This window comes from Haliotis rufescens, unplaced genomic scaffold (assembly GCF_023055435.1).
Source record: "Haliotis rufescens isolate VD_foot unplaced genomic scaffold, xgHalRufe1.0.p SCAF_9, whole genome shotgun sequence".
Lineage (NCBI taxonomy): Eukaryota > Metazoa > Mollusca > Gastropoda > Lepetellida > Haliotidae > Haliotis > Haliotis rufescens.
This window is the reverse complement of record NW_025964383.1, coordinates 21,200,480-21,227,945: the sequence shown is the minus strand read 5'-3', so window position 1 is coordinate 21,227,945 and position 27,466 is coordinate 21,200,480. Positions and strand designations below refer to the sequence as shown.

At 43.8% G+C, this 27,466-nt stretch overlaps 1 protein-coding gene across 2 annotated transcripts in view; it reads left to right on the top strand.

The window, feature by feature from the left end:
- LOC124144751 overlaps positions 1-27,466 on the top strand; it is a 61,659-nt gene that overhangs the window by 18,070 nt on the left and 16,123 nt on the right. For both annotated transcript variants that reach the window (XM_048391183.1, XM_048391182.1), the window contains exons 2-14: positions 10,056-10,306; positions 11,533-11,757; positions 14,000-14,191; positions 15,008-15,238; positions 17,172-17,390; positions 18,647-18,865; positions 19,894-20,118; positions 20,948-21,157; positions 21,938-22,231; positions 22,853-23,062; positions 25,128-25,367; positions 26,272-26,481; positions 27,091-27,345. In XM_048391183.1, the coding sequence (XP_048247140.1) occupies positions 10,057-10,306; positions 11,533-11,757; positions 14,000-14,191; positions 15,008-15,238; positions 17,172-17,390; positions 18,647-18,865; positions 19,894-20,118; positions 20,948-21,157; positions 21,938-22,231; positions 22,853-23,062; positions 25,128-25,367; positions 26,272-26,481; positions 27,091-27,345 (2,980 nt within the window). In that variant the 5' untranslated portion in view covers position 10,056. The remainder of the gene's footprint in view (positions 1-10,055; positions 10,307-11,532; positions 11,758-13,999; positions 14,192-15,007; positions 15,239-17,171; positions 17,391-18,646; positions 18,866-19,893; positions 20,119-20,947; positions 21,158-21,937; positions 22,232-22,852; positions 23,063-25,127; positions 25,368-26,271; positions 26,482-27,090; positions 27,346-27,466) is intronic.

Sequence of the window (27,466 nt, the reverse complement as noted above, 5' to 3'; positions counted from 1 at the left end):
ACAACCATGACCAATACAACTGTACAACCATTGAATAAACCAATACAATCTGCTTCTGTTAAAGGTTAGGAAACATGCTTCTCCTTTTGCTGAAATGAATACATGTTTTCGTAATACTCTCAATGCAAGTATTGTTTTCAATGTTTATGCAAGTAAATATTTGTTTAATGGTAGAACTGAAACGTGGAAAATACAGTTGTTATTATATTTACGTTTAGAATGTTAACTAAAAACAATAAATAATTCAATTAGTTACTTCTTTTCATATTTGAACCCAATTGGAGAGAATCATCTATATTTTCATATTAATATTTTTCGTGAGTATTGTGGCTTTTGTGTTCCTCTTTTAGTATTGTTTGTTGTTTAACGCCGCACGTATCAATATTCCAGCTATTTGACGACGGTCTGTATATAATCGATTCTGGACCAGACAATCCAGTGATTGACATCATGAGCATCGATCCACGCAATTGAGATACGATGACATGCATCAACCAAGTCAGCGAGTCCGACCATCCAAACCCGTTAGTCGCCCATTACGACAAGTATAGTCGCCTTTTACGGCAAGCATGTGTTGCTGAAGACCTATTGTACCCCGGATCTTCACGGGTCTCTTCTTTTAGTATTACTAAGTTTAATGATCCAAAGTGTATCATACCTGTAAAAGTGCTTGCCAGTTTAGAAAGCCAGACTGAGTGCAGCCTATTATATGTTTCTACCATGAATGTGGAAAAGGCTTCATACTGATTGGTCAACGAGAGGTATTCAATCACCATAATGCGCGTTCTGTCTCAAATTCAATTTAGCGCGGTTAAATCTACAGGTAACCTAGCTCTACATTGAAAACATAGTATGTTTGTCTTCCAATTCCGTCTCCCATTATGATAAACGGTTTAGTGATGGTACTATCAAAATAGTGTCAGTATTGCATAAGGTAGAAAAAAGGTATTTCAAATATTTAACTTTCTTAAACTTAAAATTTCAATACTGACACATTTAATACTTACTGTCGTTAAAGAAAATCAACAACGTACAACAGAAATCCATACATGTGGCATTTGAAAGACTATTCTGTTTGCATGATAGATATTTTTTTGAGTATTGAATTCACTGTATGTATTTTATATACAACAACAGGTGTGTGTTTTGTTAATTGATATTAATGAACAGCCAAAAAAGAAAACAAAAGTATTGTATAAGGTTGACATCTAGTGTACGTGTTTCACACGTTTTACTTCTTACAAATTATACATGGTTTTACTAAAACAGGGGGCGGTCGGGTAGCCTAGTGGTTAAAGCGTTCGCTCGTCACGCCGAAGACCCGGGTTCGATTCCCGACATGGGCACAATGTGTTAAGCCCATTTCTGGTGTTCCCCGCCGTGATATTGTTGGAATATTGCTAAAAGCGGCGTAAAACCATACTCACCAACTCACTCACTCACTAAAACAGATAAGTTTTGTGTCGAGTAGATGTGAGTATGGTCCTTTCGTCAGCGATATGACGGCGGCCACACCAAGAATGCATCCCACGCATTCCACAACAACCCAACCACTCTCTTTGCGTGTCGAGTCACCATGATAACCTTTCTACCTTACAACCTATGATTATTCATGGAGATATTTACATCGTAGGTGGCCTAGTCGTCTAAGGCGCCGCAATTCGCTGGTCCAGAAACCAGTGATTGTGGGTTCGAATCCCAGATTTGGTTATGCAGAATATACGAGTAACTGTTGGAGTCCATGTGGTTCTTATTCGCGAGTCGACAGTTACACTTTGTTCTTAAAACACATCCCTAGTTTCACAACCTCAAAATGACTAAACAAAGTGGTAACCGTCTAAGTGAGTGAGTTGGGTTTAACGCCGATTTTAACATTATTCGATTTATATCACGGTGTGTCAGCTTAATGTGGGAGGAAAGCCCGCAGTGATGTAACCGTCTAAGACCTGCATCTCCTGGGCTTTTCTGCCACATCAAAGTCGCAGGATATGATACAATGTGTGAAGCCCATTTGTGGTGTCCCCCGCCGTGATATTGCTGGAATATTGCTAAAAGCGGCGTAAGGCCATACTCACTCACTCACAGGATACGATATAACCAAAATACTGATCAATGCGGCCTTATGTCCAACTCACTCACTCACTCACTCACTCACTCACTCACTCACTCACTCACTCACTCACTCACCCACCCACCCACTCACTCACCCATTCATTCAACAATATCATGTCCACAAACTTAAACAATTAATGAAATTGTGTTTGAATGAATGTCTGTATGTCGTGTCCTAAAACACCTCAATCTATTTTGATTTTACGGGACGTTTTGCAAACAAGTCCTTCCTTTCTATCAGTTCCCTTATTTATTACCATCAGTATATGAACACCTGTTCCCTTCTCAGGCATAAACACCCTTAACCTTGTTGATCCCATTTAAATAGTTTCGCTAGTTCCCTAGCTGCTCAGCCAATCCACAAGCAGTAAGCATTTTATGTTTTGCCCTTGAAAATAAAGAAAATAAACAAAACAGTTTTCTGAGAAGAAATATGCCATCTTGATTGACAGCCTGTGAAATAGAGATGTAGATTTCGTGTATTATCATGAGCAAGGGGCCATATTAATGTGATTACAGCCCACACGACACGGCGAGGATGTACATATGTCTGTCTCTGTCACATGTAAGCATGCATCTCATATGTCTGCTTCAGTGGCGTCACCATGACGCCCTTTTAACCCACCACGTCCACTTCATCTACCAAATGGGCCCACCATATACAGTGTACAGTGATTCTGCTATATTTATAAGTGAGGTGGTTGGTTGGTTGGTTGGTTGTTTAACGCCGCACTCAGCAATATTCCAGCTATATGACGGCGGTCTGTAAATAATCGAATCTGGTCCAGACAATCCAGTGATTATCATGAGCATCGATCCACGCAATTGGGATCGATGACATGCATCAACCAAGTCAGCGAGCCTGACCACCCGATCCCGTTAGTCGCCTTTTACGACAAGCATAGTCACCTTTTACGGCAAGCATGGGTTGCTGAAGACCTATTCTACCCCGAATCTTCACGGGTTTATAAGTGAGGTGGGGTGAAAGGGGGTTTAACGTCGCGTTCAAGATTATTGCGCTTATATAGCGCGTGTTCGTGTTCGTGTTCGTGTGCGTGTTCGTGTGCGTGTGCGGGTGCGTGTGTGTACTTGTACTAGTCCGGACTACTGCCGGTTTTATTGTGCTGCTCCCATGACGCAGTTTTAACATTGATACATCACTAACAAACAATATACTGACTCCGAGCGGACCAGTCCTTATGTTGTCCCCTTAATACCGAACACTTGGCAGGGTAACAACAAGTACCATCTTTTAACGTTTTTTTTATGACGCGGCCGGCGATCGAAACCTAGACCTTCCGCTCTCCAGGCAGACGCCGTGTCCACTAGACCACAGCATTAATGTGTTATATGTAGTGAATCGTTTTGTTAACAATATCTGTATGGTTAAACATATATTAGCAATCGTTTTATAGTTTGTAACCGTAGTTAACTAAAACATGGACATACATCGGTATTTGTGTTATTGAACAGGGTAAAACGTTAAACTTATTAAGTTTTATAAATATTAGTTAGCTTCAGATTGTGAGTGAGTTTAATGCAGCTTTGAACAGTATTCCAGTTATATCACTACATGCCAGCTTAATGTGGGAGGAAAGCCAGAAGTGATGCAGGTCTTAGACGTTTACCACTTCGGTGAAACCCATGAGCACGGGTATGGTGCTGACAAACCTAGAAACATAATCGGGGCGAACAGAGATTCGAACCCAGAATCAAAGGTCTTTGGCTTGTCCAAGGGAAGCAACTCTGCATAGTGAATTGCGGCGCCTTAGACTGGGCCAACCAAAGCTTGTGTATTACGGTAGTGTGTGTTAGCGTTACATTACAATACATACAATTAGGTTATTTTTAACAGTTTTGCTGTTACAAAAAAATGTGTATTAACGGTTTCTATGTTACTGACAATATGGTCTATATAGTGTTAAAAATGCAGCCCGACTTACGTAACACATTATACAGAGATGACCATATTTCTAATATTCCCAGTGAATATCCAGGTTAGAATTGGTCTTCAACCATTGCTTGCCGTAAGAGGCTACTAACGGCATCGGATATCGTCGTATCCCAACTGCGTAGATCGATGCTCATGATGTCAATCACTGGATAACCAACGTCATATACCTAGAATATTGTTGAGTGCGGCGTTTTAAACAAACAAACAAACCAAACTATGAGATCTTTTGGAGGTCTTCTCTGTGGGGTCAGGCACTAGGCAGCAGTGCCCGACGAAAGACCGAGGTCTTCCATTAACTGCCCTACAGAGGGCTTCTGCAAATGATAATGCCCTGAAAGAAGCGTTTCCGTTATTATAGCTAAAATGGATGGAATTTGTTATCAAATAAAAAGAAACAACAACATCGGTTTTGAAACATTTACTGCAATCAACACGAATGTCACTGACCCACGTTTACAAATATGGAAACGTCATAGAACAAACCAGATGACGTCACAATAGAACGTGACGTCACCTATCCCTATCCTATGACGTCACCTAACAACGGGCGTGATAATAGCCCGTCGTCAAGGAATAGGAGGGCATTCTAAAGTTACAGGGGCCCCCTTTCTGATAACATGCCGTCGGTTGAATGACAAATTCTTTCCATTTTAGCTATAAAAATAGTTCTTGGGAAAACGTTGACATCATCAGAAACATCTACGAAAAATTACCGTTGCATAAGCAGAATAATTTCGGAGTAAAACAAATACGGACATCCCATGAAAGAGAGGCTTGTCAACTTGCACGGTCCTTCTTATTTAGTTTTATTTAGTTTGTTTAAAGATCTTCAAGCGAGGGTTCAACATGCAAGGCCTCAGTATAGCTTTCACTTTGTTGAATGGTAGACATGTGGAGTACATTTCCAAATTTGACGCATCAGTGACAAAAATGATGTCCGATGCAATTCCTATTTTGACTTGCACCATGTTCCCGTGTGACTTGCCTTTGTGTGTGTTTGTGACGGGGCCGCCGATTGGACAGGATACACTCATCTTTTCGCGAACACATTAAGACATGCTCGTGACACAGACGGAATAGTTCAACCGACTGTGCTGTCAGTACATTTTTCTTTTGTCTAAGGAAAAAAAGAATTTATCGCTTTTATTAACATCCTTTTTAACCTACCATAATGATGTTGTTAATTGTAAGAGTTTAACCTACCATAGTGATGTTGTTAATTGTAAGAGTTTAACCTACCATAGTGATGTTGTTAACTATAAGAGTTTAACCTATCATAGTGATATTAATTGTAAGAGTTTAACCTACCATAGTGATGTTGTTAATTTTAAGAGTTTAACCTACCATAGTGATGTTGTTAATTGTAAGAGTTTAACCTACCATAGTGATGTTGTTAATTGTAAGAGTTTAACCTACCATAGTGATGTTGTTAATCGTAACAGTTTAACCTACCATAGTGATGTTGTTAATTGTAAGAGTTTAACCTACCTTAATGATGTTGTTAATTGTAAGAGTTTAACCTACCATAGTGATGTTGTTAATTGTAAGAGTTTAACCTACCATAGTGCTCTTGTTAGTTGTAAGAGTTTAACCTACCATAGTGATGTTATTAATTGTAAGAGTTTAACCTACCATAGTGATGTTGTTAATTGTAAGAGTTTAACCTACCATAGTGATGTTGTTAATTGTAAGAGTTTTACCTAAGAGTCACATGATGTTGGGAGGTACATCCATCTGGTGAAAGGGCAAGAGCGAGTGAGTATAGTTTAACGCCGCTTGTAGCAATATTCCAGCAATATTACGGCGGGGGACACCAGAAATGGGCTTCACACATTGTACCCATGTCGGGAATCGAACCCGGGTCTTCGGCGTGACGAGCTAACGCTTTAACCACTTGGCTACCCGACCGCCCCGAAAGGGCAAGAAGTAGCCCTGAAACGTCGTTACAAATTATATAGAAATTATCCATAAAGGTTTCCCGACGTCATGTTTTCCAAACTATTAAAACCTATCAAAGAATAGAGGTATATGATTAAAGATGACGTGCTTCAACTAAATAATTCCCGAAAATCTGCTTTTGTCGACTGTAAGACCTAAAGACCTGTTTACTTCTTCACCTGCATTGGGCATCTGGGTAAACGGTGACAGGTAAACCTTTCAGATACTTCAGGATTTGCGATTGTTATGCGACACTGAACCAGTGAAGCGCTCCCATCCCTTGCAATTATGTCAATCTGAGCATAATTAAAAGTGAAGCTTTAACAAATTGGCCGTGTCCTTCTTGCTTAGATTCCTTTTATGTGACAGGGATATACTGCCCTTCAGGCATTGTTTTTATATATATTTCTCTCACTTAGGACCGAGTCTTTGATATAAACTGACAATGACGTATGCAAACCATTAGCTCCGCATATTGAACTTGCCGAAACATATCTCTGTGAGAATGTATGGCTGATTCAACTCTGCCCTTGTTGAAGTTAGAAGTTCAATCTTGGTGTATTGGCGGACTTAGTATTTCTTCCCTGGTGAACTTTGCTTATGTTTTCCATACACAGCGTATTGAGTGAAGTGAGTGTTGTATTAACTTGAATCTGTTTTCCATACACGGCGTATTAAGTGAATTGAGTTTTGTGTTTACTTGAATCTGTTTTCTATACACGGCGTATTGAGTGAAGTGAGTGTTGTTTAACTTGAATCTGTTTTCTATAGACGGCGTATTGAGTGAAGTGAGTGTTGTATTAACTTGAATCTGTTTTCCATACACAGCGTATTGAGTGAAGTGAGTGTTGTATTAACTTGAATCTGTTTTCCATACACAGCGTATTGAGTGAAGTGAGTGTTGTATTAACTTGAATCTGTTTTCCATACACGGCGTATTGAGTGAAGTGAGTGTTGTATTAACTTGAATCTGTTTTCCATACACAGCGTATTGAGTGAAGTGAGTGTTGTATTAACTTGAATCTGTTTTCTATAGACGGCGTATTGAGTGAAGTGAGTGTGTATTAACTTGAATCTGTTTTCCATACACAGCGTATTGAGTGAAGTGAGTGTTGTATTAACTTGAATCTGTTTTCCATACACAGCGTATTGAGTGAAGTGAGTGTTGTATTAACTTGAATCTGTTTTCTATACACCGCGTATTGAGTAAAGTGAGTGTTGTATTAACTTGAATCTGTTTTCCATACACAGCGTATTGAGTGAAGTGAGTGTTGCATTAACTTGAATTTGTTTTCCATACACGGCGTATTGAGTGAAGTGAGTTTTGTATTTACTTGAATCTGTTTTCCATACACGTCGTATTGAGTGAAATGAATGTTGTATTAACTTGAATCTGTTTTCTATACACGGCGTATTGAGTGAAGCGAGTTTTGTATGAACTAGCATCTGTTTTTCCATACACGGCGTAATGAGTGAAGTGAGTGTTGTATTTACCTGAATCTGTTTTTTGTACACGGCGTATTGATTGAAGTTGGTTTTGTATTAATTAGCATTTTATATAAACACGGCTTATTCAGTGAAGGGGGTGTTATATAACATCGCAGTCGGTACTGTTTCAGCTATATCACGTCAGTCCGTACTTAACTGTGTCTCAATTAGGCCCGCCGTGATATTGCTAGAATAGAATGTAGACAGAATGTGACAACGATCCACGCCGTTGAGCAACGACAGCACGAAAATTCCACAGCATATGATGCCCCGATCCATGTTTGTCGACTATTACAAACAGGTAACTGAGGACCAATTCTACCTCAGACTCCACATGGAGTCACGGGGATCGACATGAAAGCAAAGTAACAAAGCCTGGTCCCCCGATCCATTCTAGCCGACCATAAACCATAGGTCACTGGGGAAAAGTTCCATCCCGGATTCATAGCAAAGCCAGAGAGCCGTATTTCCAGTTAAGTTGACTATTATAATAAGCCTAGGTTACTGAGGACAAGTTCATGCCGGATTCCGCAGAAAATAGCAAAGCCAGAGAGCCGTATTTCCAGTTAAGTTGACTATTATAATAAGCATAGGTTACCTGGGACACGTTCATGCCGCATTCCGCAGAAAATAGCAAAGCCAGAGAGCCGTATTTCCAGTTAAGTTGACTATTTTAATAAGCATAGGTTACTGGGGACAAGTTCATGCCGCATTCCGCAGAAAATAGCAAAGCCAGAGAGCCGTCTTTCCAGTTAAGTTGACTATTATAATAAGCATAGGTTACTTGGGACAAGTTCATGCCGCATTCCGCAGAAAATAGCAAAGCCAGAGAGCCGTATTTGCAGTTAAGTTGACTATTATAATAAGCATAGGTTACTGGGGACAAGTTCATGCCGGATTCCGCAGAAAATAGCAAAGCCAGAGAGCCGTATTTGCAGTTAAGTTGACTATTATAATAAGCCTAGGTTACTGGGGACAAGTTCATGCCGCATTCCGCAGAAAATAGCAAAGCCAGAGAGCCGTATTTGCAGTTAAGTTGACTATTATAATAAGCATAGGTTACTCGGGACAAGTTCATGCCGGATTCCGCAGAAAATAGCAAAGCCAGGGAGCCGTATTTGCAGTTAAGTTGACTATTATAATAAGCATAGGTTACTGGGGACAAGTTCATGCCGCATTCCGCAGAAAATAGCAAAACCAGAGAGCCGTATTTCCAGTGAAGTTGACTATAATAATATGCATAGGTTACTCGGGACAAGTTCATGCAGGATTCCCAGAAACTAGCAAAGCCAGAGAACCGAATTTCCAGTTAAGCATAGCATACTTGAGACCAATTCTACCTTGGAATTCCTACGGGGTCACAGCGTATTGTATCAACGGGGCAATGTATCCCATTTTCAGCGTGCACGCGTGATCCGCTTGACAGTTTTATCTATGTCATTTACAACACACTGAAACAGTAACTAGGTACACAGCCTACACTGCCTGGAGGGAGGTGCGACTCAACACGATTTCTGATCCTCACCGACCACCGCATGTAACCTTTTCATCCCATCAATTGGGGTGTAGTTTAGTGCGCGTATCAATCAAATGACGTTAGAGGACACCTTTGCCTCATTGTATTCTAGTGCGTGTGAATTACCTTTGTTTTGTAGCTATCAGTTTAATGAATTGTGGGCATGTGAAAAATGTGACGATGAATAGGGTGAGTATACGTGAGAATTGATTGATGCTACTTTTAGAAATACTCCACCCCGGGGATCACCAAGATTGGGCTTCACATATTAAATCCATATGAAAATCCAACCCGGGTTCTCCCAGGACGAGCGAACACTGTGACCACAGGGCTAACCCACAATGCACTATTAGATAGTTTGTTGAACGCCACACTCAACAATATTCCAGCTGTATGAAGGCGGTCTGTAAATATTCGAAACTGGATCAGACAATCCAGTGATAGACATGTGGAGCATCGATCCCCGCAATTGGGATACGATGACATGCATCAACCAAGTCAGCTAGCCTGACCACCCGATCCCGTTAGTCGCCACTTACGACAAGCATTGGTTGCAAAAAACAATTTCACTCCGGAAACCCAACGGGCTGTTTTGAGTGTAACAGTAGAATTGATTTTTAGCAACCATAAACATAAAAAAATTACCACAATCAAGTGCAAGAAAAAAAGCTCAATACGAATTACTGGACCTTTATTCTAACCCGGAATCACAAGTGCAGTGCAACATTTAAGTAAAGAGTGGAAACTAATTGATAAGGGTATATAATGTTAACAGATGAACAACAAAAAAGTATACATATTTTATACAACAAATAAATGAATTTGAAACATTCATTTATTTACATAAATAAATATCATATCCGGTTTTGCAAATTATATCCTCTGCTTTAATCAAATTCACATCCCTCGACAAATGTAAAACAAAATAAAATACAAGGACATTGAAAACTTACTCGGTGAAATTGTCCGATATAAGAAAGTTTCCGGAATTAGAGGGTTCCGGATAAATGAGGTTTCATTGTATACAATCTTGTCCTGTTGTTTCAGAATGAAGTCCCTACTAGTATCAACGCTACTGCTCTGCTGCATCACCGAGGTCAACACGTTAGCGAGAGGCATCTATCCCCGATATAACTTCCTCTGTGGGGGCACCGGTATTAAGGCTGTAGACTTTGACTGCACAGGCTTTTTGCAATGTATTGACACAACAGCCTACTGGCAAACGTGTCCACCCAACCAGTTCTTTGATGGAGCTGTCAGCTGTTCTGGAGATAACAGGAACTGTAAAAATTTAAGAGGTATGCAATTTGATGATTGAATATATGCTTTTTGTTGTTTGTTGTTTAACACCGCACTCTGAAATATTCGGGTGCAGCCCCGAGGGGTTTATTCTCCCCGTAGTGTTATATTGTACGATAAAGAACGGCCACGAGTAATTTATTTCTTATATGAGATATCGACATTTTGTACAGCCTCCTTAAGGATCTTAATAAAACGTACAAGCTTTAAAAATAGTTACCCTTTTATCTGTACCTTTTCCCCCAATACGTTTATATCTCTCCCACGTTTGGATGCAATCGTTCGGCCATTGCGTTCATCTACTTTGCCCAGCTACATCTATGGGGAACGACCTACTAGACACTTCCCTCTAAAAATAGCGTAGTCCAATTTACGACGTCATCAAGCTGCGAGCTCATTTTTTATCCTGAAATAAACCACGCTTCCTTCTTCATTGTTCTTTGCGATTTATGGCGTAGCTATCTTATATAATATGTATAATGATATAAGAAGAGCAAGGCCGCATAACTTCAATAATACGGATGATATAACAGGAAGACATTTTTCCCCATATTATGAATACATTTTTGCAGAATATTATAATAATAGCCTTTGTTTCGCGCTGGATTTGATAGGATAGAAATTTTAAGTTACTTCATTCAAGTTGAAAAGTAACAACGGCCGATATCTCAAACTTGGGCTCTTGTTGATATTACATCATGCTATCTAGTTGATATGTTGATGGATGTACCTTCTTACAGTTCAGAAGGCATGGCCTGAAATATATCTATAATGAAAGCTGAGAGATGGAATTTCTTGAAACGCTATTGCTTTCACGAAAGTGAGTGAGCGAGAGATTATGGTTTTACGCCGCTTTTAGCAACATTCCAGCAATATCACGTCGGGGGACACCGGAAATGGGCTTCTCACATTGTACCCATGTTGGGAATCGAACCAGGGTCTTCGCCGTGACGAGCGGACGCTTTAACCACTAGGCTACCCGACCGCCCCGCTTTCATGAGATGAAAGTGATCTGTAAAGTGTGATACGAACAGAGGGGTCAGGTGGTTCAAATAAAGCCTGATATAACGGAACTCTTCTGGCATCATTGTTTAAGTACAAGCCGAGCGTAATGTTCCAACGGCTGCATCGTACAAATGTCCTCTTGGTCTTGACTTACACCACTGCATACCTATCTGTTGTGTGTTTTATGCTTCAATACACGTCTTTCTTGCTCATCTTGCAGATGTGGCCAACGCAACCTGCCCCTTCCACTCCACTCTGACGTTCCCTCACCCAGAGAGTTGTGCCATGTTCTATAACTGTAACAGGACCATCCCTATTGATGGGCTGCTGCAGTATGAAGATGAGTGTCCCTTCCCCCAGCTTTATGACAGCGACACCAAAACGTGCATCGACCCCAACATCAACCCCAACGTCACCTGCCAAGCCCCAACACCGCTCGACCAGTGTGAGTAATGAATAGTTGCTGTCGGAAGCTGCCCTCCACTCAGTAAAAAACCGTGTTTCAAATAATAGCATTTACAAAATAGGGAACGTACCTGGTTATCGTTACCTGTGTGCAGGTTCGGGGTATCTGGAGTGAGGTCGCCCTGTGTGTACCGGTCTGTAGTCTCTATGTGCAGGTTCCTACCATCTGGAGTGTGGTCGCCTTGTGTGTAGCGGTCTGTAGTCTCTATGTATATGTGTAGGTTCCTTCCATCTGGAGTGTGGTCGCCCTGTGTGTACCCGCCTGTAGTCTCTATGTGTGCAGGTTCCTACCATCTGGAGTGTGGTCGCCCTGTGTGTACCGGTCTGTAGCCTCCATGTGTGCAGGTTCCTACCATCTGGAGTGTGGTCGCCCTGTGTGTACCGGTCCGTAGTCTCTATGTATATGTGCAGGGTCCTACCATCTGGAGTGTGGTCGCCCTGTGTGTACCCGTCTGTAGTCTCTATGTGCAGGTTCCTACCATCTGGAGTGTGGTCGCCCTGTGTGTACCGGTCTGTAGTCTCTATGTGCAGGTTCCTACCATCTGGAGTGTGGTCGCCCTGTGTGTACCGGTCTGTAGTCTCTATGTGCAGGTTCCTACCATCTGGAGTGTGGTCGCCCTGTGTGTACCGGTCTGTAGTCTCTATGTGTGTAGGTTCCTACCATCTGGAGTGTGGTCGCCCTGTGTGTACCGGTCTGTAGTCTCTATGTGCAGGTTCCTACCATCTGGAGTGTGGTCGCCCTGTGTGTACCGGTCTGTAGTTTCTATGTGCAGGTTCCTACCATCTGGAGTGTGGTCGCCTTGTGTGTAGCGGTCTGTAGTCTCTATGTATATGTGTAGGTTCCTTCCATCTGGAGTGTGGTCGCCTTGTGTGTACCCGTCTGTAGTCTCCATGTGTGCAGGTTCCTACCATCTGGAGTGTGGTCGCCCTGTGTGTACCGGTCTGTAGTCTCCATGTGTGCAGGTTCCTACCATCTGGAGTGTGGTCGCCCTGTGTGTACCGGTCCGTAGTCTCTATGTATATGTGCAGGTTCCTACCATCTGGAGCGTGGTCGCCCTGTGTGTACCCGTCTGTAGTCTCTATGTGCAGGTTCCTACCATCTTGAGTGTGGTCGCCCTGTGTGTACCGGTCTGTAGTCTCTATGTGCAGGTTCCTACCATCTGGAGTGTGGTCGCCTTGTGTGTACCGGTCTGTAGTCTCTATGTGCAGGTTCCTACCATCTGGAGTGTGGTCGCCCTGTGTGTACCGGTCTGTAGTCTCTATGTGCAGGTTCCTACCATCTGGAGTGTGGTCGCCCTGTGTGTACCGGTCTGTAGTCTCTATGTGTGTAGGTTCCTACCATCTGGAGTGTGGTCGCCCTTGTGTGTACCGGTCTGTAGTCTCTATGTATATGTGTAGGTTCCTACCATCTGGAGTGTGGTCGCCCTGTGTGTACCGGTCTGTAGTCTCTATGTGTGTAGGTTCCTACCATCTGGAGTGTGGTCGCCCTGTGTGTACCGGTCTGTAGTCTCTGTGTATATGTGTAGGTTCCTACCATCTGGAGTGTGGTCGCCCTGTGTGTACCGGTCTGTAGTCTCTATGTATATGTGTAGGTTCCTACCATCTGGAGTGTGGTCGCCCTGTGTGTACCGGTCTGTAGTCTCTGTGTATATGTGTAGGTTCCTACCATCTGGAGTGTGGTCGCCCTGTGTGTACCGGTCTGTAGTCTCTATGTGTAGGTTCCTACCATCTGGAGTGTGGTCACCCTGTGTGTACCGGTCTGTAGTCTCTATGTGTATGTGCAGGCTCCTACCATCTGGAGTGTGGTCGCCCTGTGTGTACCCGTCTGTAGTCTCCATGTGTGTAGGTTCCTACCATCTGGAGAGTTGTCGCCCTGTGTGTACCCGTCTGTAGTCTCCATGTGTGTAGGTTCCTACCATCTGGAGTGTGGTCGCCCTGTGTGTACCGGTCTGTAGTCTCTATGTGCAGGTTCCTACCATCTGGAGTGTGGTCGCCCTGTGTGTACCGGTCTGTAGTCTCTATGTATATGTACAGGATCCTACCATCTGGAGTGTGGTCGCCCTGTGTGTACCCGTCTGTAGTCTCCATGTGTGTAGGTTCCTATCATCTGGAATGTGGTCACCCTGTGTGCACCGGTCTGTAGTCTCTATGTGCAGGTTCCTACCATCTGGAGTGTGGTCGCCCTGTGTGTACCGGTCTGTAGTCTTTCTGTATATGTGCAGGTTCCTACCACCTGGAGTGTGGTCGCCCTGTGTGTACCGGTCTTCCTGACGGAGAACATGGCTACTCCACTCAGCCCTTTGATGTTGAGTACGTTGTCTGTAAGGGTGGTTTGGTCGAGACGGTCAAGCAGTGTAAAGGTCGAGGGGAGGTATTTGATCCTATAGCCCGGCTGTGCACCATCAACTATAAACGTAAGTAGGATGATAAATTAGAACGGAATTTCTTGCATTTCTAAATAATTAGTACTATTTCCATGTATGTAATCGCCTTAGTCGCTGTGATTCACTGTGCATCCGTGAGGCGTGCCAGTTCGGCCTACATATGCTTCTGGATTTGTCAGCACCATAGTCGTTCTGCTGGATGTAACCAAAGAAATAACCGTTTTAAACTTTCTTAACTGTTCCCGTTTTCTTCCCACATGCGGTATAACTAAAAATAGTGTTCAAAGTGGTGTCACACCCACCTCACTCACTCACTAATGGACGAACCACTATAACAACATCTAGGAACATCTCAGCAAGTGGTGGCTTTCAGCAGTATGAAATCACATCGATATGCGAAAAATCATGAATCGATGTTTCATGGTTGATGCATGTCATCGTAACCCAAATGCGTGGATCGATGTTGTCAATCACTGGATGGTCTGGTCCAGACTCGATTATTTACAGACCGCCGTCATATAGCTGGAATATTGCTGAGTGTGGCGTTAAACAACAAACAAACTAATCAAACATATTAAGTATTTTTTATGATTTGAAAATTGCTAGTATCAGCAGTCACTGTATTGCATCTCACATGAAATATAACTGCCATTCAGCATCTATCCTCCACTCTTGTCAATGAAGTTCCAAGCTAATATACACATTCCCCAAGTCGTGCTACTGTTTACTTAAATATTGAATATATGCTTTCGATTATACAATTAGCAGTAAAACATGGGGAGTATCTCTTATTTGAGGAGTGTTCACGGTCTTGTAGATTACATCAAGTATATTACTGCCTTTCAGCATCTATAGCTACCTATTGCCAACGCAACTCGACGGCGATAACAACGTTCGCGTCCCCGGAGTCGTGTTCCTTGTTCTACAACTGCAGCAACATCGCCGCCCGCCCCAACTCTACCCTGGAGGAGTACCAGGACGAGTGCCCCTACCTGTTCCTGTTCGACCCCGTGGCCCGTATGTGCAAGTTCTACCCCGGCGTCATGTGCGGCCTCAGATCCGAACCCAAGGCGCCATGTAAGTTTGTTTGTTTGTTTGTTGTTTAACGCCACACTCATATTCCAGCTATACGACGGTGGTCTGTAAATAATCGAATTTGGACCATACAATCCAGTGACTGACATCATGAGCATCGATCCACCCAATTGGGATGCGATGTCATGCCTCGACCAAGTCACTGAGTCTGACCACCCGATCCCGTTAGTCGCCTCTTAGACAAGCATAGTCGCATGGGTTGCTGAAGACCTATTCTACCCCGGATCTTCACTGGCTCCCTGTGTCATAGAGGCCACAGTATTTCAAACCAATGCTGGCCGCAAGAGTTGACTAAATAGATCAGGTGGTGACATGGTTGATTGCATGTCATCTGTCACAACTTCGTGGATCATTACGCAAGATGTTAATCACTGGATTGTTTGGTTCAGACTCGATACTTTACAGACCGCCGCCAAATGGTTGGAATATTTCTGAGTGTGGCGTTTTAAAAACAGAAACAAAAAAGACAAGTCATACGAAATCAATGTCCGCAGGAACAATGTATCCTAGAGTTTGCAGACCCCGAGAATGATAACTGGTGTATAGCGTCCCAGGACATTCTGTGGTAATCTGATGCGGGGATATAAGGCCTTGGCAGTGAAAGGGGCACATATCGGCCCACTAACCACAGACCGGATCTATATCAGGAAACTGTATAGGCCAATGTTAGGACACCAGGAACATTTCCACACAGATATTGTCAAACAGATTCTGGGGTATTTCAGAGTAGCAAATATACGTGCGTGTAAATGTCTCCGGGGTCACTTGTGACACTGCCAAATCCTGTGTCGAATAATCCAATGACTCGTTTTGAGGAAACTTTTGATTCAGATCAGATGTTGAGGGGAATGATAATCTGTACTGTGATATTTTTTTCTCCACCACGTGGTGGCATGTAGCACGTGGTAATGTGTACAGCGTAAGTAACAAATCAGGTCGCGGAGAGTAGGTGGATGGGTTAAGGCGTTCGGCAGCTTGAATCCTGAGAGTTTCTAGCGCTTCGGTCCTGCCCCACACGGAAGCATGTGTTTCATGGGGTGTCTCCGTAGGCAGAGATTTGTTCGAAATATGCCCATGTTCACCCAGCAGTGGCTGGGTACCCGGTAGGATGAGATGCATTGTGCCTGTTAACCTTCTAGCCCTTGCGTCGAGAAGGAAAATCAAGTGCACACAGATCCATTGGTAATAATGGTTTCGCCATTGGCGCATATCAAGATGGCATGTTCCAATAGACCTACCTTGTTAGCTAAGGATGCGTAAATAAGAAATAAACGACGAGTTGCGCCCCTCATGGTTTATTCTCCATGCAGTGTTTTAAAAATTGCACGAGAAACACCCCCCACTCGTCGTTTATTTCTTATATGATACATCAATATTATATACAGCCTCTTTTAGGATGTTAATAAAATGAACAAGCTTTAAAAATATTTTCCCGTATTTAAATAATGATGACACCCTCAACAGAATCCGACCACGGCAATGTCGGGCAAGTCCATTTTATGAACAGGGGGTTAAGTTTGGTATTTCCCGCATATTCTCCCAATTTGCTCGATCGTCGATTATCCGTACCTTTTCTCACAATACCGATTGTCATATCTCTCCCACTTTTGGATCCGATCGTTCGGTTATTGCGTTCATCTGCGCTGTCCAGCTACATCTACGGAGAACAACTCACTAGACACTTCCCTCTTAAGAATAACGTCGGCCAGTCAAGTTGCGAGCATGTTCGAATCACCAGAAATGACGTCATGATAAAACAATGTTATATCATGAATAAACACACGCTTGGTTCTTCATTGTTCTTTGCGATTGATCGCGTACGTAGCAAACTTATACAGGCAATAAAATATCACAGTTTATATTGGTATAATATACCTACTGACAATACAAAATCATCCCGTACTCCACACTCCAGGCGACTATGTAATTGGCCACTGCATTGGCCGAGAGAAGTGCATCCCGTGTGAGGCGAGCTGTGTGGGTCTCACCGATGGCCCCAACATCTACGCCGGCAAGGCGCTGACCTCCGAGTACCTGGACTGCCACAAGGAACGCACCCGCAACATGAAGGTTTGCCTGGGCGGCAAGATCTTTGACCCGATGGTAGAAGAATGTGGGTCAGAAATTAGCACAGGTATGTTTGTGTGATGAACATCGAGACGTATAAGTCTGAATTAATCAGCGTGATAAGGTTATTATACTGAACATGGGCGGATACAGCTTTTTTTAAAAGGGGTGTGTGTGTGCACAATTAAGATCTATTTATTGTCTTTGGTGGTAATTTATACAGAAATAAAGATTTTTTTTCGAAATAAAAAGGGGGGGGGGGGGGGGGGGGTGCGCACCCCGCACCCCCCTCTGTATCCGCCCACGCTGAATGCCAAACACAAGCAAGTAATGTTGACGAGCCACGGCATATGTTCAGAAGTGAGTTGAAAGTTTGAGTCTCGGCGGCGGTATTACAGCAATGTTGAGTGTATTTTGAGTCATTAAGATTAATGAGACATATTTTTAAGTTTTTGGTCACAGCAAGCGCAGAACTAGTCAGTGACCAGGGTGCCGTTGTACAAAGCGATCTTAGCACTAAGGTGAACGTGACTCCCATACCTTAACATAGACTAAGACAGTCGTAGCGCTGAGGTTGTTTGGTACAACGCCTTCCGGATCTTAGATTGTAGGTTCGAAAAAAGTTCGCCTTGAACTTGGTTCGTGATCATTGGTCAGTGAGCACCACGTTCGCCCCAGTGTTTCACCGTAGTCCCAAATCAAGCTGATACGTCGTGATGTAGCTGGAGTAGTTCATCACGGCGGTCCCATTATTTATCTTATTCAAAGTATCTTTCATATATTCCTTTCCATTTCGATTATATCCGGGTAATCATCCAAAAAGGCCTTTGACGAATGTCTATTAAACCCACATGCTTTGCCAAACACAAGCGCTACACCCGTTTACCCAATGATATGCGTAGCAGTTCATATGTCCAATGTGGCAAAGATGCTATAGCATTTAAACAGAGAGACAGACAGACAATTTATTCCGAAATTTGTACAATAGCATTTAAAGGAAGTTAATGAACATAATAATGCCCGATGCATGTTTGTACAGAATTTAACATTTTTTTTATCCATTTTCCATCATATTTTACATTTCAATATCATAAATGGAGTGTGCATGGATTTATTGTGACATTATTGGCATGTTTGTAGCATGGACAGATCAGATATCATAGTTATACATAGTTTCTAATAATACATGTAGAGAAGACTAGAAGGCATGGGAACTTGCATAATTACAATTTGAATATGAAATACATTTTGTAACTTCATAATATCGAAGTATTGCTTTTTGAATTAATAAATAGTACAGAATGACCCCAATCTACATTCCAGCGACCCTGGAGCTGTTCTGTGCCAAGAACCCGGCCATGATAATCCCCCACCCCGGGGAATGCGCTCAGTTCTACGACTGTCAGAAAGTGATGGCTTCAGGGAACCTCAACAAGTTTGTGCGCGAGTGCCTGTTCCCGCAAGTGTTCGACCCGACAGACAACACCTGCAAAGACAGACAGAGGGTCACATGTGACTACCGGCGTCAACCAGCCTCAATGTGTAGGTAGATCTGAGTGTACCATGTGTAGGAGGTGTCTAGTTGACCAATACTCCAGATTCAGAGAGGGGCGGTCGGGTAGCCTAGTGGTATTTTCCCGTGATATTGCTGGAATATTGCTAAAAGCGGCGTTAAACCATACTCACCCACTCACTCACTCACTCCAGATTCCAGTGCTGGAAAGCCATTATTGTGCGTGGATTCCAGGACCGAATAGCTGGGTCGCCGGAACCATACAGAATTAATGAATTAATGGAATAATGCGTCTCAGTTAATGTTTCTTACCCGACCTGACCGCCTCGCTTGTGTTGTGGACAGAGCGCCTCGCTTGTCTTGTTGACAGGCCGCCTCGCTGGTCATGTGGATAGACCGCCTCGTTTTTCTTGTGGGTAGACCGCCTCGCGTTCCTTGTGTATAGAGCGTCTGTCCAGAGAGCGGACGTTCGGTGGTTCGACGCCCAGCCAAACGACGAAAGTTGATTCTACTTGCTCTTACCCTGAGTCAGTATACTGTGTTTTCTGGAGTCAGTTAACACTGCAGCCAGACACACACGCACGCACACACGCGCGTATGCACGTGCTTTAAGCCGAGGTGAGGTGAAATTGGGTTTAACGTCGCGTCCAAGATTATTGCACTTATATAGCGACGTGCATGCACGTGTTTGCGTGGCTGCTTGTACTAGTCCGGACTGATGCCGATTTATAGTGCTAGCTCACTGCGATACCATGCCGCAGTTTAACATGAATTCCCCACTCAGACACAGTATACTGACTCCGAGCCGACCAGTCCTTGTTTTAGCCCCTTTATGCCGAGCGCCAGACAGGGTAACAACAAGTACCATCTTTTTACGTCTTTTGGTATGACGCGGCCGGGGATCGAACCCCGGACCCTCCGCTCTCCGGGCGGACGCTCTACCACAAGACCACGGAGGCGGCCGCACGTGCTTTAAACATGTGTAAGTGCAAAAATCTTATTCGCGACGCTTAACCCCATTTCACCTGCCCTCATTACGTGTACCTGTACCTTCCAGGCGACTACCTCCAACACCAGTGTGTGGGACAGAGCTGCGCTCCCTGTGTCGACACGCTACCTTCATGTGCAGGGAAGACTGACGGCAGATGGCCCTTGGTGGGCGAGGAAATGACGGCCTTCTTCGTGGTGTGTACAGGAGGGGTCTTCACCACCATAGGACAATGTCCTAACGGGGAACTGTTTGATCTGTTGGCAAAGACCTGCACTCCTACTGTAAACATTGGTGAGTACTCACTGCATGTCCATAAATGTCCATAAATGTCAATAAATGTATGTTTATACTGTTAACATGCGTTTCCAAAAATACCTACAAAAAATCAAACAAAATGGCAGTTCAAAATGGCGGTCACCTTCTCGACACGTTCGATACTTTGGTCTGACGGTAGCTGTTTTCACAGAATCTTCCCATTTTTTATGATTGATCGAAAAACATGTTCTACAAGACAGTATTGATGCGGTTATCAGAAGACAAGGTACACTTATATGAATATGCAAGGCGAAAGCCGGCAAGTTTGCGACACTGCTTCTAACAGACACAGAGGCCAGGCTGTGCATGAACACTGAGCCAAAATCTATGTTATACGTTGAAAGGCAGTCTTTGTTTTCGAATCGCAGAAATATAGTTTGATAACTCGGAGAGAAAATTGAGATTTTGGATAAGGTACACCCATATGTTAAATGTGAGACACCAAATTTGGCCTCTTGAACTTTGTGTCACGTGTCTATGCAATACGTATGTATATTATCCAATGGTACTGCCATATAGACCTGGTCTTAGAGCAGGTCTACGGTCCAGCCAATTAAAACATGTCAGTCTCATTGCTACAGTGAAATGTCTTATATGATACAAACGTCAGTGCAAGAGAACAACCAATTTTCCGCCGATCTTCAAGGCGCAAGCAAAGGAGCCCCGGTTTCAAGGCGCCTTAAAAACACACATGGTATCATGAATATGTAAATAACCCCATGTACACCACATATGTCATTAAAGCCAAGCTGTCAAAACCAAGACAGAATAAATTGTCAAGGCAATGTTCTCGCTGTTGTTTCAGCTTCCTTGGAGACTTTCTGCACCTTGCACCCTGACTCGGCACTGGCCAACCCCCAACACTGTGGCCAGTACTACAAGTGTTCCCCCGCCGGCAGCCCCCCTACCGCCATGTCCGAGTGCGTCTACCCACAGGAGTTCTCTATCAGCGGGAAGGTGTGCCGGCCATACACGGACGTGGACTGTGCCGAGAGGGTGGAGAAAGTGAGGGGATGTGAGTCCTGAGGGAGAAGCAAATATATTTATTTATTCACTCATTCATTCATTCATTCATACCTTCACTCACTCACTCACTCACTCACTCACTCACTCACTCACTCACTCACTTATTTATTTATTTATTGTTTAACGCCACACTCAGCAATATTCTAGCCATATAACGGCGGTCTGTAAACAATCGTGTCTGACAATCCAGTGATTGATATCATGAGCATCGTTCCACGCAATTGGGATCGATGACATGCATCAGCCAAGTCAGCTAGCCTGACCACCCGATCCCGTTAGTCGCCTCTTACTACAAGCATGGGTTGCTGAAGACCTATTCTACCCAGGATCTTCACGGGGAGCAAATATGCTTTCAATGAATGAAAGATTGTGCGAATGAATGAATGAATGAATGAATGAAAAAAGGAATTATGCATTATAAAACCCTTTCAACCCATAAACTAGTAAAGACCCAAGAACAATGAAAATATGTGCTGAATCCAAAGCTGGTCTGAACAGGCAGGTTTTCAGATGAGATTAGGACATGAGAAGTTCTTCAGTGTGTCCGATGTTAAGATAAAGTTCGTTTCATAGTCATCACCACCTTTTCCATAACAACACTGTGGAAAGAGATGTACGCATCGTTGACATAAAAGCTACATCCTGTTTCCTTATGCAGATATCTAGCCGATAAGTAATGATTGCTAAGTTTATACGTCTTTCGACTAAGGTAGCAAACAATTTGTTTCGTAAATTTGTTAAATTCATGATTCATATTTGCGTTTCCCAGGCGACTACACCGGGATCAACACCTGCAAAGTCGCAGACATAACCTGCACGTGCCCTTTTCCGTCATGCTTTGGTCAACCTAATGGCGCAACTTCTGGTTACCCTGGCGACAACACCATGTACTACACATGTCGAGACAACCGCACCATCGTCACGGCGTGTACACCCGGTTTCTTTGACCCCACTATGCTAGGATGTAGCGGCGTTACAACGACACCTGCAGCAACCACAACGATGTCACCAGGAATTACAACACCACGTGGCCCTGTACCTCCAACATCTCCTCGTGATAATGGTAAGGTTCAATAAGTTTTCAGGCCGCCATTCAAAACTGTCGTTTTCATGCTTAACTATCGTGTCGCTGGATTTTCTGATCCCCCAATTGGTTGTCTGGTTTGTTTTATTGCTGGAACAACATAGCTTATTTGAGGACCTCCAACATCCCCAGTGATCAATTATTGTACCTCTGAGGCCATGAGACAGCGTTTCTTAAACAAATTATTTTTGTCCAAAATATCCAACATCGAACTATTAAAAGGCTCTCAATGATCTACAGCCATATGTGCCGAAACATTGCATCTTTATTTATTAGCAAGCAGACAATCAGCTTTTCGTATTACTTGAATTGACTAGAACCAAGCGTTTAAATCACCTTGGCGTTGTATACAACGCTATAGTGGTTTTTATCTAGCGATTCCGCGAGGGGATTCCAGTTTAGAACGGATCTCAGCAACCTATGCTGCGATGACTGGTTGGCTTACGTGTCATGTTACTCCCATAGTGTGGACCATGTTCACAATATCATTCACTGGATTGTCCAGTCCAGACTACATGATTTACAGGCCACCGCCAAATAGCCGGAATGTTGCTGAGTGCGAACAAACAAACCAAATCTACTGATTACGTGTATTTGTAGTGGACACTCTGACGAAGGCCCAGGCTGTCTGCCGGACCAGCCCCACTGCCATCATTCCCCACTCCAGGAACTGTCACTGGTTCTACAACTGCTCCAACCTTGTGGGAGAGTCAGAGTGCATCTACCCCTTCCTGTTCGACATCACCAGTGAGATGTGTGTTGAGTACAGTCTCGCGGACTGCGGACTCAGGAAGGAGCCCAAGCAGATGTGTAAGTATCTGAGTGTCAATGTCTATCTGTCCTGCAACTGCGCCTTCCCTTGAGATGTCCATAATTGTTGACAATGTCTGTGTTTCTTTTCTTTTGTTCTACAGCTGATTCTCCTCCTCGGGATCTGGCTCTGTTCAACTCATGCCATCATCATCACCATCATCATCATCAGCATCATCATCATCATCATCATCATCATCATCATCATCATCATCATTCTGAACATATAACCGATAATTTTTGTTTCATGTAAATTTTTATCGTCCGAATAATGATTTTTATTAGAAGAGGACTATTTCAGGGAGATTCTTTTAGTCCTTTGATTTTCTGTTTGTCACTAAATCCTTCAAGCTCATTGCTTAGCAAGGGAGAAAGTTATCACCCTTGACCTCCTCAGCTCATGTCCCAAATACCCCTTTTTCACCAGATTCTCCATTTCGAGTCATTCTCTAATGATATTGGCATGTCCTTTGGACTGGACAACTGCGTCATTCTTCAGCTGAAACGTGACAAGCTAGAAGAGCGAGGATCAGTCAGATTACTTTTGGGGAGGAGTCATTGACCATCTCGTGGAATGTCAGGCCTATACCTACTTAGGGATGCAGGTTAGGGACAGACTCCAGAATGCTCATATCAAGGAGAAAATTCAGGCAGAGTACGAATGTAGACTTAAGAAAATCTGGAGTTTAGAGCTGAAAGCCCGCAATAAAGTCAAAGCCACAAATACTATACACGTCCTTACGTATTATTTGGGTGTTGTTGATTCGACGAAACAAGAAATTCAGGGGACTGACTGGGAGGGCGTGCTTTGATTAACGCGGAGGCTCTTCATGGTAGAATTGTATTGTGCATTTTTGCATACATTTATATGTCTGATGATCCCCTTGTGAAGCATGTCAAGACTCATGATGAAAACAAGGCATTCTAGAGTTTTCTTAAACGAGCCAAGGATGTGGGACATACTCTCAATGTCAGTGTTGATTTTGTTGATGGTTCTGTACTGCTGGACGGTATTGAAATGAATATCAACAAGCGAAGTGCCATATCAAATCGGCCAAGACTCAGTTTTTCAAGGGGAAGCTATCTGAACAACCACTGCATCCAGTTTATGTGCGCTATGTTGAGAAGAACACCAAACCTGCAGAGTCTTTCGCTTGGATGAAGTCGGCTGGCCTGAAAAGTAAAACATAAGGCTTTCTGTTTGCTGCTCAGAACCAGTCAGTTCCCACTCGAAACCGTCAATGTGTGAATTTGCTTCAAATTGTAAATATGAAATGTAGATTATGCATTGAATTTAATGAGACTGTCCAACACATTGTCAGTTGATGCCCAGCTTTGGCACAAACACATTTTCTTAACCGACATGATGGAGTGGTTCGATCATTTTATTACCGTCTTCGCCATGCCTGTGGTTTTGACACAGAGATCAATCCATGAATATGGAGAGGACGTCATGGACAATGATAAATACAACATTATAGGACCGTATACAACCTCACACCTATCCAGGCCAACAAACCTGGACTTGTCCTTTTTGAGAAATCAAATGAAATCATTTACTAGTATACGAGTATCATTGAATTTTCTGTCCCTTTTGACACTAATGTGATTGACAAAATTCAGGAAAAAAAACATGGCAGATGTGCGGACCTCACTTTCAAAATGTCAGGCTTGCATCTTAAGTACCTAGCTGCTTACCTCCCCAGTGTTCTCGGTGCCTCAGGCTTGGTACCTCCGCATTGAGAGAGTACCCAGATGGCCAGGAATACAACCCTTCTGACAATTTGGGTAGTGCAGAAAGCTGAAGTGTTGTGGAGCCTTCACTTTCTCCAAAAAGTTCTGGGTGGGTTCGACAGGACAGCGCGTTCTGGGAGAAGCACCATTCGCTGTCTCGGCTGCGTGTAGTTTAATCTGTAAATAAAAAAAAGGTTCTTAACGTGTCTGTTGATTTAAATGACAACCTGATTTATGACATATTTGTCACAGCATTAACGGTCTGTTATGTTTTCTCAAAGCTATGCGAATGGCACTGTAACAATTAATTTAACTCTGAATGTCCCCCTAGGTGAATATGAGCAGTTCCTGAGCAAGTTCCCCTCATGCGCAAATGCCATCATCTGCAGCGAATGTGAGCGGTACTACCCGTCCTGTGCGGGCCGCCAGAACAACTACCAGAGCGGCATCAGCACAGACAGAACCAGGTTCTATGAGTGTCGTGACGAGAGGACGTCCTTTTACTCGTGTCCGTCCGGTCAGGAATATGACGGCGCCATGTGTTCGGCCACGCCTGCCGCGATTGTAGGAGGTACGTCATCAGTGTAGGCATGGGAAGGACGTATGATGGCACCAGGTGACCAGTGTGTGAACGGTACGTCATCAGTGTAGACATGGGAAGGACGTATGATGGCACCAGGTGACCAGTGTGTGAACAGTACGTCATCAGTGTAGGCATGGGAAGGACGTATGATGGCACCAGGTGACCAGTGTGTGAACAGTACGTCATCAGTGTAGGCATGGGAGGACGTATGATGTGTAAACGGCACGTACATGGGCAGTGTGGTGTGGTGTGGTGTGGTGTGGTGTGCGTGGTGTGGTGTGGTGTTGTGTGTGTGGTGTGGTATCTGGTTGTGTGGTTTGTTGTGGCGTGGTTTGTTGTGAGTGGTGTGGTGTTGTGTGGTGTTGTGTGGTGAATTGTGGTGTGTTGTGTTGTGTTGTGTTGTGTTGTGGTGTGGTGTGTTGTGGTGTGGTGTGGTGTGGTGTGGTGTGGTGAGTTGTGGTGTGGTTTGTTGTGAGTGGTGTGGTGTGGTGTCTGGTTGTGTGGTGTGGTTTTGTGTGTGCGGTGTGGTGTGTAGTTTAGTGGTGTGGTGTTGTGGGGTTTGGTGCAGTGTTGTGGGGTTTGTGGTGTGGTGTTTGGTGGCGTGGCGTCGCAGGACCATGAGTCTCGCCTGCAGGAGATATGTCACGGTCTATGTACGCATATAGTTTAAGCTGGCGAGGAATATGATGACAACAATGCGGATTGTCTGTAAGAAGTACGTCATAATGGATATAGAGGCATACTGCAGACAGCAAGTATGACGACATTATATGCCTGTCTGTAAGAAGTACATCATTATATACATAGAGGCATACTGCAGACAGCCAGTATAACGACATACGTTTCAAACGGGTTCTATGACGATTGATGGATGTATATTTCTATATTTTAGCGTCTAATGATGCTGAGGCCAAGACACTGTGTGCCCAGGACCCGTCTCGTCCCATTCCCCACAACAACCACTGCGCCAAGTACTTCGAGTGCAAGCCGGTCGGGATGGCCATCGAGCGGGAGTGCGTCTACCCGCAGCTGTTTGACACGGCGACCAGGAGGTGTGTCACCGCCACACGCTGTGGTTCCAGGACGGAGTTCAAGACACCATGTACGTTCAGGTCAAGGGCTTGGTGATATTGCATGCACACTGAAACTTACACATGCACACTTAAGGAGGATATGCTGTATTTATGCGGCATATGCACAAATAGTATTCGTCACATCCATATTTTTAACTTTTGGTTTCCCGCGTCAGTTTGCCAGAAACCTGTTTGTCGCAAGAGACGGTCAGACTGTCAGGCTTTGTGATTGCAACGAACGAACGAACGAACGAACGAACGAACGAACGAACGAACAAACGAAAGAACGAACGTTATGGTGGACGTTTTGACAAGAAATTGTCAGCAACAAAAAATACATTATTGCAAGATCTTTTTGATTTTATTTTATTAAGGCTTATAGTTTTAGTTTAAAGAATCCCTCCCAAAGAATATCAAACGGTCGACCCCTTAACATTAAGTCCTGTACAGTTTCCAATCCGACAAGCAAATATGGTTTAAGGGGAGCCGCACCGCGTTACGGTTACCGCAGATATACTAATAAATACCAATGGCGTCTAGGAGTGTTATATGATGATGATGATGATGATGTTGATGATGATGACGATAATGGTGATGACGATGATGATGGTGATGATGATGCAACTGATCCTGCCCAGGTTCCTACGACTCTGTGCTGCGCAGATACAGCCGGGTATGCACAAAGGGCCAGCTGTGTCCCCAGTGTGAGGCGGACTACCCGTCATGTGTGGGGCGTCCCGACAACTTCAAGGGCCCCATCCAGACAGACGAGGTGATGTTCTACATCTGTAACAACGAGCGCACCACCATCGACACCTGCATCGTCATCGGCTCCATCTTCATGCCTGCCAAGCAAGAGTGTATGATCCCACCAACAGACCCACTGCCCATAGGTAAGTGGCGAATGACCAAAGGCAAGGGAGTTAACTGACTTCAAAAGTCCAGTTTCCAAAAATGTCTATTCGCTGGTGATAGATTGATAAAGGCGGTTTGGGGAGAATACCATACGTTGAA